The sequence below is a fragment of the Haemorhous mexicanus genome, chromosome 2 (assembly GCF_027477595.1).
Source record: "Haemorhous mexicanus isolate bHaeMex1 chromosome 2, bHaeMex1.pri, whole genome shotgun sequence".
NCBI lineage: Eukaryota > Metazoa > Chordata > Aves > Passeriformes > Fringillidae > Haemorhous > Haemorhous mexicanus.
The window spans coordinates 96,142,567-96,154,683 of record NC_082342.1 but is presented as its reverse complement, the minus strand read 5'-3'; the positions used below and the strand labels follow the sequence as shown (position 1 = coordinate 96,154,683).

At 42.9% G+C, this 12,117-nt stretch overlaps 1 protein-coding gene across 1 annotated transcript in view; it reads left to right on the top strand.

The window, feature by feature from the left end:
- TMEM255B (transmembrane protein 255B) overlaps window positions 1–12,117 on the top strand; it is a 67,193-nt gene that overhangs the window by 45,603 nt on the left and 9,473 nt on the right. The window contains exons 5-7 of the mRNA XM_059839630.1: window positions 5,161–5,241; window positions 9,072–9,157; window positions 11,892–12,051. Coding sequence (XP_059695613.1) covers window positions 5,161–5,241; window positions 9,072–9,157; window positions 11,892–12,051 — 327 coding nt within the window. The remainder of the gene's footprint in view (window positions 1–5,160; window positions 5,242–9,071; window positions 9,158–11,891; window positions 12,052–12,117) is intronic.

Sequence of the window (12,117 nt, the reverse complement as noted above, 5' to 3'; positions counted from 1 at the left end):
ACTGGCTGTACTAGTGCAGCAGGCTTGCTGTTCAAAATTAGGTGCATGAAGGAACGTACTCGTTTGCCATGATTGTGCATGCAAATGTAATAACTGTATTCACTGTGGTTGCTTCCAAGTCAGAGCTCTGACCTTTTTGCTGCACAGCAATATCAAGCCATAATAGCTGGTATGGATTAATCAATCACCTCTTTCCTCAGAAAACAGTGCTGCTTTCAGTCACCATCACACCTTGATGAAAAGTGTGCTTGTCTTCTCCGTTGAAGACCAAACTAATAAACAGACCAATTTATTTTTTAAGAGGAAGAAAGTGTAACAGGTAGAAAAACTGTGTAAGCCAAGAGATCAGGGCCAAAAATGAGGATCTTCCTCTACTTGATGGAGGCAGATTAGACAGCTCTTTCACTGCCTTTAATAACATATAGAGGTGTCTGAGGGGTGTATCTTAGCATTCAGGGTCAGACAGCCTCATAGTGTGATGTGGTGGAGTCACTCATCAGCAATCTGTAGCAAGATGTGAATGCCCCGAAGGTAAGGCCAGGGAGCATCTGTTTCCAGGTGCTGAACTCATAACCTATGATAATTTGAGAGAACTCGTTAGTCTGCTCATAGCCTAACACAGACACCAACCCTCTTAACAAAATCAGAGTTGCTGAGAATGGGCAGAAGCTCTAGAGATTTCTAATCCAACCACCTGTGCTTAGAGCAGTGTCAGCTAGCACAGGTGGCTCAGAACTGTGTCCAGTTTGAGTATCTCCAAGGATGGAGACTCCATAACCACTCTGGGAAACTTGTTACAGTATTTAATCACCCACAGAATAAAAAAGGTTTCTTCTTATGTTTAAATGGGATTTCCCATATTTCACTTTGTGCCACTGCATCTTGTCATTTTTCTGGACATTGCTGAGAGAAATGTGGCTCCATCTTCTTCACTTCTCCATCAAGTATTGATTCATATTGATAAGGTACACAGGAGCCTTCTCTTGTCTAGGCTGAACAGTCCCAGCTCTGCTTCTCTTGTGACAGATATTCCAGTCTGTTAATTCACAGGCCATGTCCGTGGTGTCTCTCATACTGCGGAGCCCAGCACTTTACCCAGTATTCCAGAAGTGTCTCACCAGTGTTAAGAAGAAGGATCAACTTCCTGGTCCTGCTGGTGGTGCTCTTTGTAATGCAGTCATGAATACTGCTGGCTTTTCTTGCCACAAGGACATATTGCTGGCTCTTTTTTAACTTGCTACCCACCAGAACCCTCTGTAAAGCTGCTTTCCAGACAGTCAGGCCCCACTCTTTTCTGGTGCATGGCATTATTCCTCCCAGGGTAAAGAATTTGACATTTTCCTGTACTGAACTTGTTGAGGTTCCTGTGGGCCATTTCTCCAGCCCAGGTCTCTCTGAATAATGACACTGTCCTGTGGTGTTTCAGCCACTCATCTCAGTTTTGTATCATTTGCCAGCTAGCAGAGGCTGCCCTCTACCCATCACCCAGTTCAGTAATTGAGATGCTATACAATATTATCCTAGCATTAACCCCTGGAGTAGACAACTATTAAGTCACCTCCATCTGGACTTCATGTCACTTCTCCCAGCACTACGGCCTCAGAAGTTCTGCCAGCTTTCAGTCCAACTCACTCTCCAGTTATTTAGCCCTTATTTCATCAGCTTATCTGTGAGAATGAGAGACTGACGGAGGGATTAGTGGAGATGAAGATCCAGAAGCAGGTGAGCAAGAAGCTCCGCTCATCCACCAAGCCAGTCACATCCTTGTAGAAGGTCAATAGGCGGTTCAGACATGACTCTCCCTTTGTAAATCCATGCTGACTACTCCAAATCACCTTCATGTCCTTGAGATGTTTGGAAATTGTTTCCAAGATTATTTGCTCCATCCCTTCCCATCAGTGTGTAGTTCCCTTGATTGTCTTTCTTGTCATCCTTGAAGACAGGATGTATCTCCCAGTCTGCTTACATGTTCTCTAAACTGATCCCCCTTTAGCAAGGGTAATTCTTTCTTGTACCAGATTTTCCCACTGGTCTCCATTGTAGACCAAGGCAAAGAAGGCACTGAATACTTTGATCTTTACCATGTCTTTGTACTTTGTTGCCTGCCTTATTCAGTAATGTGCACATATTTTCCTGATTTCTCTGTTGCTGCAAATACACCCAATAGAAGCCCTTCTTCCTGCCCTTTCCAACCCTTGCTGGACTGAATTCCAAGAGAGCTTTGGCTTTCCTAACCCCGTCTGTGCATGCTCATATAATTTTTCTCTTTTCTTCCCTGGTGATTTCCTCTTTATTGAGCTTCTTGTTGACTTCCTTTTTATGCATGAGTTACTTCTGGAACTCCTTGTTTATCCACACAGGCCTCTTGCTGCCTTTGCTTGATTTCCTGCTAGATGGGATGAACTGTTTCTCAATTTGGAGGAGATGAACCTTGACTATCAACCCACTTTCCTGGGGCTTGCTGCTTTCCAGGACTGTATCCCATAGGAGTCTTCCAAACGTATCACTGAATAAGCCAAAGTCTCCTTTCTTCAAGACCAGAGTTGGAATCCTGCTCCATCCTCTCCAGATTCTGAACTACAACAAAACATTAGGGGCAAGGCTGCCCTTGACCTTCACATCCCTGAGCATTCTTTCCCTGCTTGTGACTATGAAGTCTAGCAGAGCTCCTCTCCTTGTCAGCTCCTTGTTCTGGCAGATGAACTGCAATTCACTTAGACCTCCCAACCAGGTCTGTCCCTGGAAGTCATGGCTAAAGGCTAATGCTTTCCCAGGACTGTGGAAGAATGTTGACCTAGTTCAAGACATGGCATGCTGTTCGTGTGGTATTTGCTTTTCCTCTTGAGAAGAAGAGTTACTGAAGCTTTTTTTCCTTACACTTGTGTAGTATAAATAAATATTTTTGGATGCAGGAAGCTAACCTTTCTCTAACCCTTGAGAGTTGGTGTCCAAACTTGCTTAAGTTTGCTGGAGTAATCAGAAAGGCAAACAAGCTGATGGAGAAGCTTTATTCATTGATCTCTCTGCATTCCTGCCTAGCTCTGCATTTTAACTAATTATGTATTTTGGATCAGCAGATTTATACAGTTCACACTTCATTATCCAACAAGCAAAGAATACTCTGCTTGTGAGATGAAGTAGTGCAGATCTTTATGCAAAATCTGGGTTATTCCTGGATGGATTTTAAAGCTTTAAAATGCAGTGTAAGTTAATCAGCGAAGATTTCTGCTAACAACTTAAATAGTCCTTTGCTTGTAAGTTGGCATGGAAAGAGGGGATGGCAGATAGTGGATTTGCATCTTCTGTCTCGGATCTGGTCTGACTGATTTACTGAGGAGCAATGAGCACTTGTGTGCTTCCACAGGATTACAGAATCACAGAATCACTAGGTTGGAAGAGACCTTCAAGATCATAGAGTCCAACCCATGCCCTAAACACCTTAGCTGAACCATGGTACAAAGTGCCACATCCAGTCTTCTTTTAAACACATCCAGGGATCATGATTCCACCACCTCTGGGCACACAATTCCAGTGCTTTATCACTCTTTCTGTAAAAAACTTTCCCTATTAGCCAACCTGTATTTCCCTTGGTGCAGCTTTAGGCTGTGTCCTCTCGTTCTGTCAGCTGCTGCCTGGAGAAAGAGACCAACCCCCACCTGACTACAGCCACCTTTCAGGGAGTTGTAGAGAGTGATAAGGCCACCCCTGAGTCTCCTTTTCTCCCAGCTAAACACCCCCAGCTCCCTCAGTCGTTTTTCACAGGGTTTGTGTTCCAAGCCCCTCACCAACCTTGCTGCTCTCCTCTGGATGCACTCAAGTGTCTCAATGTCCTTCCCAAACTGAGGGGCCAGAACTGGACACAGCACTCAAAGTGTGGCCTCACCAGGGCCCAGTACAGGGGAAGGATGACCTCCCTGCCCCTGCTGGCCCCACTATTCCTGATGCAGGCCAGGATGCCTTTGGCCTTCTTGGCCACCAGGGCTCGCTGCTGGCTCCTGTTCAGCCGGCTGTCAGTACCCCCAGGTCCTTTTCCACCTGGGCACTGTCCAGCCACACCCTCCCCAGCCTGTAACATTGCAGGGGGTTGTTGTGGCCGAAATGCAGGACTTAGCACTTGGACTTATTAAACTTCATCCCATTGGACTCTGCCCATCCATCCAACCATTCCAGGTCTCTCTGCAGAGCCCTCCTACCTTCCAACAGATCGACACATGCTCCCAGCTCTTCATGCTTTTGAAGGCGCAGATCAGGACTAGATAAGTGATGGAAGGTTGAAAAAGTCTTTTTTTTTTTTTTTTTTTTTTTTTTTTTTGCAAACATAAGTAATTCCAAGACTGCTTTGGGATAGACATTGGATCACAGAGGATTCAAGCTGTCAAATCCTCCCAAAACAAATATGGTCTAGTCCTGAAACTGACGGAGGTATGCACCCTCCAGGCTTCGAAGTGGCTCTTTGCCAAGGTCAGAAGCACACATTTTCCATCTGGCCAAGGATATTTCATTGTGTTCTTCCTTTATATCAGTTTGTGGGAACTGTTACAAGCAAAATATGAAATATGAGCAGTGAATGGATCTTATGTAACTGCATAAATGGAAAATAAGGCAAAACCAAACAATGTAAATTGCTTTCTATTTATGCCTTAATTTCTTAATTATTCTTTGTTTTACTTCTGGGGTTTGAAGTGTGTTTTGTAAGTGGAATACTCAAACGATTAGCTATTTCACTTTGTTCTCACCATGGACATTGTTGAAATTCTTTAAAAAGAAAGTCCAGTATCTTGAAAACAACCTGCAAAATAAATCTTGGTTCTTAGGTAAGAAACTGCACCAGGAAAAAGAATGACTGGACCATTGTCAGAGCAGTACTATTTGACATCGAGTGTGGTTAAATGATATCAAGTGGTTAAATGCCAGAGGTGATATCTTTTAGAGAAAAATAGATAATACTCACATATCTTAGAGGTGGAATGAGGATGGAAAATGTAACCCCGAGGAGAGCTATTCAGGAAAGAAAGTCAACACAGGGGGTGTGAGCCTTTTACCCAAGTGACTGCACTGCTTCAGCTGCACAGAGCTGTAAGCATCCGCATGGGGACATGGACATAGTGCCTTCCACTTCCTCCAAACCAATCACTTTTTTGGCTGTTTTTCTCTTTACAGGAACCCAGACCTCTGTATAACAAAAGATGCCAGTTTTATTCAAGTGGAATAGGATTCCTATATGACGCCTACCAGACTGAGGTAAACAAACTCACCTCATCATGTGTTCATTTCTGCTGTGCTGGGGAGGAGTGAGGGAGAGGTTTGAGAGCATGCTTGTGCATGTAGATCATGGGTAGATAGAAATGCCACTGTTTTCTCCCACAAGTGACTCTCTGCTTGTCCAAGCTTCTGATGATTTAAAATCACTACAGTCAGTGAGGTTTTGAGTCATCAGTGTTTGTATCCAGTACTTTACTCTGGGGTTGGAATGATTCCTAGTCTATCCATGCTGTAGAATAACTCTCTGGAATGTGTTTGTCACATTGGCATCTTCTTCTAAGAAGGCCTTTGTAGACTCTAAGTGGAATGGGAAATATCTAAATTAATCCATTTGTATTATCCAGAATACTTCAAATCTCTTTATTTATCCAGCACAGGTCAAGAACATCAGTAGTTTGAGTGCAGCATTTTTATTATCTCAGTGACATTAACATGGTCAGGAAAGTGCCCATATCCAAATGGTTAGCTTCCTGAGAAGTCCAGAGTTAGTTTCTTTTCCTGTTTTATTATTGCGGTAAATTGGTGGGAGTGAATAGAAAAGTGAAATGAAGAACAGATAAACAGTGGTATAACTTTCAAGAACCCATTCCTGCCATGGCAAGGAAAAGGCATATGGGGAATGATACCACTAATATTTCTAGAAAGCTTAGTGAAGTGTACTAGCAGGTTAAGCAGCTCCTTAAATCTTGCTGCTAGGGCATCCTGCTGTTGATTCCAGAAAATGTATAGCAAAAATATTTCACTGATCTCATGTAAAAGACCGACCCAGACAAAATTCTTAAGTGTGACAACACCCTTTCCTGTAACATTTACTCCTTCCTCTTCTAAAGTGTGCATCCACACTCAGACTCAGACATGGCCTGAGAAATGCTTCTGATTCCTGTCATGAGAATGTGGTTGGCATCCCACTGACCACAATTCCTTGCAGGTGACCCCAGACTGAGGCTTCTGGCCAGATGCTTTTCCACAGCTCTGCTGGTTCTGGGAATGTCTAAACTTGGGCCACCCAGAGTTCCTTCCTCTATTCTGGAAAAAAACCAGAGTATCTTTTAGAAGTGTAGGTAGTTTCTAATAACATTCTTGTCTGGTTTCTCACTGATTTAGAGTCAGTGTATACTAATTCAGAGTTAGGAATTCATAGCATTTATACTTGGCTTTTGCTTTTCCAAAAGTTGCCAGGTAGTGAGCAGAGGGCATGCTCTGCATGACAGGCAGACACTTAACTAGGAAAGCAGATTGTTTACTGACTGCAAGTTTCCTTTTGATTGACATCTCTCACCTGTAAGTGATCTTTAGCTCATTTGGTCTGCCTGTTTCAGTTCTCTTTGCTCAAAGCAGAAAGAATTTGATTTACTGGCAATTACCAAGACGGGAGGACATATCTTCAATTGGTGCTGAGGAGATAATAAATCACAAATGTCCAGGACATGAAAAAGCTGTGTGTCTGGTCACTGAAATGAAGTAATAGGTCTTGACATGCAGAACACCCACAAACGGCCTGTTTCCACCACCCTTGCTCACACTACGCACTAATTTGTTTATTTTGGTTTATTCACTGTTCTCCTAAAAAGGAGTGTCTTGTTCTATGCATGTTTTAAAAATGCAGTGATAAAAATAGATAACTACATTAACTTCCTTGGCCAATAATATGTGCCTTGTAGTGTAGAAGCAGCAAAAAACCCCATGTTTAAGGTCATGCTGATCTCCCTGTTTTGTACTTCTAGCCTTCTCCATTAAAATAGGCAGACTGGCTTTATTAATGCTTGGAGAGAGAAAAACTACTTTTTTTTTCCTAACGGAAGTGGTCCCCAAACCATGCATCAGAACGAACCACTTTTTAGCAGCCCATTCCATCTTATAAAGCCCTCCTATCCCAATCATGTGTGTGTAAGGGGAAAAGGGTACTTTAACCCTGCACATCCTGGGCCATTGTCACTGTATAGAGGAGGTCAAAACCAAAGTCTGAAGATCCACTGAATGCAAAAGTGTAGGGCATCCCATAAAATGGCTGAGGTAGCACACTGTGCTCCAGGACTGGTTTTCAACTTGCTTTGAGAAGTAGCCATTTGGGATGGTTCAGTCACTGCCTTGATTAAGCTGATGCTGTCAGTGACAGTAAGTGCCCCTCTTCTGCAGTCAACTGCAGCTCAGGCTGACAGCTGCAGCTGAATGTGACTTCAGGCCAGCAAAGCCCTTAGGTTACACTCCAGTAGGTTCAGACACAATAGAGCAATGGTGATGAAATAAGGTCCTGTCTCAGGGTGAGATGTCCTTGTGACAAGTGGGATGTGCCTGTATCAAATTGTGAGCTCCATTTCCAGATTGCAACCTAGACTGAGACTGTACTTCCATTTTAGGTTAGAAGACCTGATTTGTATGAGACACTAACCACAGGTACAGCCTTGTCCTGAGCAGCAAAGCAATCCCAAGGAATCATTTTAATCTCCTTCTAACATTAGTTTTGTCACCCATCTTCCACTGCTTGATCAAATCCTGCTAAGGACAAGTGTAGCAAGTTGGAGACCAGTTGTGAGATGAACTTGCTCTGTTGCCGAGTGTGTGTGTTTAAGGCTTTCCTTTTTGCTGGGAACAAGCACGTGAGGAGTACAGACTTATCAACAGTGACAGTTTTCATACTAAAAGGATACACAGACCCAGGACTTAGGAAGTGAGAAACATCTAGTTTAACATATCTTGTGGACACTATTCCATAGAGAAACACATTTGTGGCTAAGCCAGAGCTTAGCCTGAGTCTTCTAAACTTGTCAAAAGCAGGCATGTATTCCTAAGCATGCTCCTTCTACTTTTTCATTATGGGGAGTTTTCCATTCAATAATATATTTTAATTGCATTTTGTGAACAAAGTGGTTCTCAGTGGTTACAGAGATTTTTTTCCTATCAAATAAAAACTATAGAAAGAATGTATTTTCTGACTGCTAGCTTTTAAAACCTGATAGCTCTCCAGGATTTCATAGTCAATAAGCTAAAATTCTCAGGGGGAAAAAAACCCCAAAACCTTATATATAAAGTATTTCAATTGGTCTGTAGTGCCAAATAGGAGTGATTAATGCTTACCATACTTAAGAAGTCATTAAAATGATTTTGTGTCTGGATGGAGAGTGGCTTACGTGTGCCTGCCTTTACTGTTCTAACATCTGTCCATCCCTGCAATTCTTTCTTACATAAATAAACCTTTTCAGTTTTGAATTCAAGAGCATGCAATAAATGGTACTTATTTGCTGGAGTGCTTGGATCTTTTCTGAATTATTTTGTTTGTGGGTTTGAAGATTATTCTTGCTGTTATTCATAATTACTTCCTTCTTCAGGAGGGTTTCACTGAAAGGGGAGAGCTCCCATTTATTGGAAGCTGTTCAGATAAATCGGCTCCCTTGCCATTTTCCCACTATAATTGACTGATTCTCTTATCCTCTTCAGTGTTTGCTGTAGTGTATCTCTCCAGACCCACAGTCAGCTTGTCACAGCTGTAGAGATCTGAGTCTCCTGGCTGCACACTCTGGGTCTCAGCAGAATAGCACCAGGCCATGCAGCAAAGTGCTTGAAAACTCTGGCAGCCCTGGGAGCTCTGGGCTCCATAGTGCAAATGCCCTCAGACTCAGGACTCCTGTGAGCTCAGGGGTGGCCTTCTGGCTTCCACTCATGAATTTTGGAATCTCAGGATCTTTCTGCACAACAGGTAATACAACTTGACAATGTTGTAGTAGCTGGGTTTTTTTGTGGTCAGTACAGTAGGATGATTCACACAACACTGAAACATTGACCATAAAAGTAAGTTTCTGCTTTTTTGGCAGGTTACATGTCATACCTTAAACAGCAGGTGCCAGCTGAAAGTGAAGAGTAACACATGCTATTGCTGTGATCTGTACAACTGTGAAAAGTAAGTACCTGTGTGCATTCTGTGGCCTCTGAGAAATTCGTGGTTGGTTGTCCTTACTTGTAGATGGTAAGGCCTGAAGAAGTAACACAAGGAGCTTGTAGGCTGAGAAATCCAGTTTCTCTGCAACTGAAGTCCTGATGCCAGCACAAAGTATGCCACGAGTTGTTCATTGGTGTTTGTATTATTTCAGTTTCTTTTTCTTTGAATATGTCCATAAGCTTTTTGCTCTGTGATCAAAGCTGATCACTCAGTTATATCCCTGCTCAGATATACTGTTGGTCTGGCAATGCATTTTCCCCATTAGATTTACTGAATCTTCTGCTTGGCTCACTCTTTGCACATCTCACTGTCATAGAATCACAGAATGATTTGGGTTGGAAGGGACCTTCAAGACCATCTGGTTCCAAGTCCCCTGCCATGGGCTGGGACACCTTCCACTGGACCAGGCTGCTCAGAGCCTCATCCAATCTGGCCTTGAACACTTCCACTAATGGGACATCCACAACCTCTCTGGGCCATCTGTTCCAGTGTCTCACCACCCTCACAGTGAGGAATTTCTTCCTGATATCTAAATCTTCCCTGTTGTTGTTTAAAACTATTCTCCCTTGTCTTATCTCTACCTGCTTTTGTATATCATTTTACCATGCACTCTTCATGCAACCTCTGCAATCCTCTACAGTTCAGCCACAATCACTTTTCCTTCTTCCCCCCTGTGTATTTCTCATCTTTCTTCCTTCCTACATCTATTTTATTTTGATTTTGCCTCCTCTTCACATGCTAGCAACCCTGAATAACCCCAGTCCTCTGTGGGACTTGGCTAGTGTGATGCCAGACATAACATTTTAGGCGCTGGGAAACAAGGTGGGAGCAGTCAAGCATCTACACAAGGCTTCTGCATGTAAAGGTAGCTTTTAGCCAGATGATATCTCAACTAAAGAAGTAAAAGAACATTTGGGACTAGAGGGAAGTGATTTATGCATATGGGAGACACAAAGTGAATGAAGGTCTATGAAATGGAATAAAATCTTTTGTAGAGTCTTTTGCTTATGTAAGAAATGTTAAATCTGGGCATGATGGAGGTGTACAAAACAAGTGGGAAAGTAAGAGAATGCTCAACTTTGCTATTTTTTCTATAACAGACAGATGATGGAATATCATGTTTGCAATGCAGTGTGTGAGAGTGCTTCCTTCCGTGGTACACAGCTAATGCCTGCATGTTAACACTGAACCAACCAGCCCAACTCAACACAGAAAAGAACAGGACTGTTAAAGGGGTGAAAGTATTAGCAGTTGTCAAAAAAAGTGACTGAAACTGTTGCTTAAAGTAACCACAAGGAAAGATCAGGCATATTTCCCTTTCAGATGGAGATCCTCAGTGCCATTTTTCTAAGACATTGAGTTTGTCTGAAACACTTGGGACTGCGCACTGCTGTGACATTATCCAATGATATATTAAATGTGTGTGTTCTCCTATTGTCAACATTCTACAGTGGACAGCAAGATCTTATGGCACTGGCATGGACAAATCCAGGATAAATAAGCAGTCATGCTGCTCTGGAGACTTGGCAATTCCAGTTCACAGTATGGGTAGAGAGAAGTAGGAAGAGGCACAGGCCCACAAAGTGATTTGTTGTCAGCCTAGAATAGACTGCTATGAAGGCAGGATTGTAAATCAAATTTCCCCAGTCTCATGGCAGCTGAAGCTGTAGGTTTATTTAGTTAAGATGGGCTCATGGCAGGGCCCAGGTGAACTCAACAGTAGTGGTTCTTCAGTGCCAGAACCATGATCTGAAGCCATTGATTGGATATTTCCAGAAGTTACTGTGCCTGGCTTAGTTCTTCCCAGAAATGTTGTGGACTGCTCTGCAGAGCTTTCCCTAACCACACATGCATTGGGGATGGGGGAACAGAAGAGTGAACACCAACTGCCCACTTCTGGTTTCCACCATAATTTGATGGCAATTTGGCAATTTCCTAACAGTGGAAAAACAGGCTTGGCATTTAAAACAATCTTTCCTACTCAAATAGCTGCCCTAGAAGATCATTAGTGGGCTCAAGTTAAGGTAGGTACTGGAAAGAACTGCAGGAACCTGTGGTTTCAAATTTTGCAGTAGGATATTTCTGGCTTTTGGCAAGACAATGAGGTGTAACTTCACCACATCTGATTTACAATAACCAATGTGGTGTAGAAATATGAACAAACATTTCTGGATAGTAGAATCCTGAGTGTAAAGACATCTTTTATCTGTGTTGCATTAATTTGGAACCACAGACACCATAAACAAATGTAGCTGGTGGCAATATCTCCCTTCCTGTAGCTGAATTAATGCTTAAGCAACTTGCCTTCCCCAATTTTTGAGATGCCAGCAGATTTCTAGGTGAGTTGGGAAAAAAAAGCAAATCTAAGCAAGCTTTATCTGGTAGCTAAATAAGAAAGGGCAGTCTCCCTATACCAAGATTATGTCTCTGTTTAGAGACACTGAACAAAAAATAAAGAAGGGTCCATGCTGGTAACCACCACCAATCAGCTAAACTAGGGTTGGATTGCATTTGATGCTGGCCTTAGAAGAGCCAGTTTTTCAGCAGGGCTTTCTCCAGGTCTTCTGAGCATTTTTTGGTGGGAGCATGGGTGTAGTACTTCACCAAAGAGGAAAGCAAGCAGGGAGGAGTCAGATCCTGTATTGTGTGCGAAACCATTGCCACTGCAGTGACATTGTCTCTGCTTCTCTTTCAGTTCAGACCAGTCCTCCAGCTACTACGAATTTCTTGGTGTGAGCAGTTGTCAGGATGTGCTCCACCTGTACAGACTGTTGTGGTCCTCCACAGTCCTCAACATCATTGGCTTGTTCCTGGGGATTATCACAGCAGCCATTCTTGGGGCATTTAAAGACATGGTAAAACTCACAGTCTTTTGCCTTATGTGAGGGCTTTCTGCATGTTGGCATTAGCAAATTAAGACC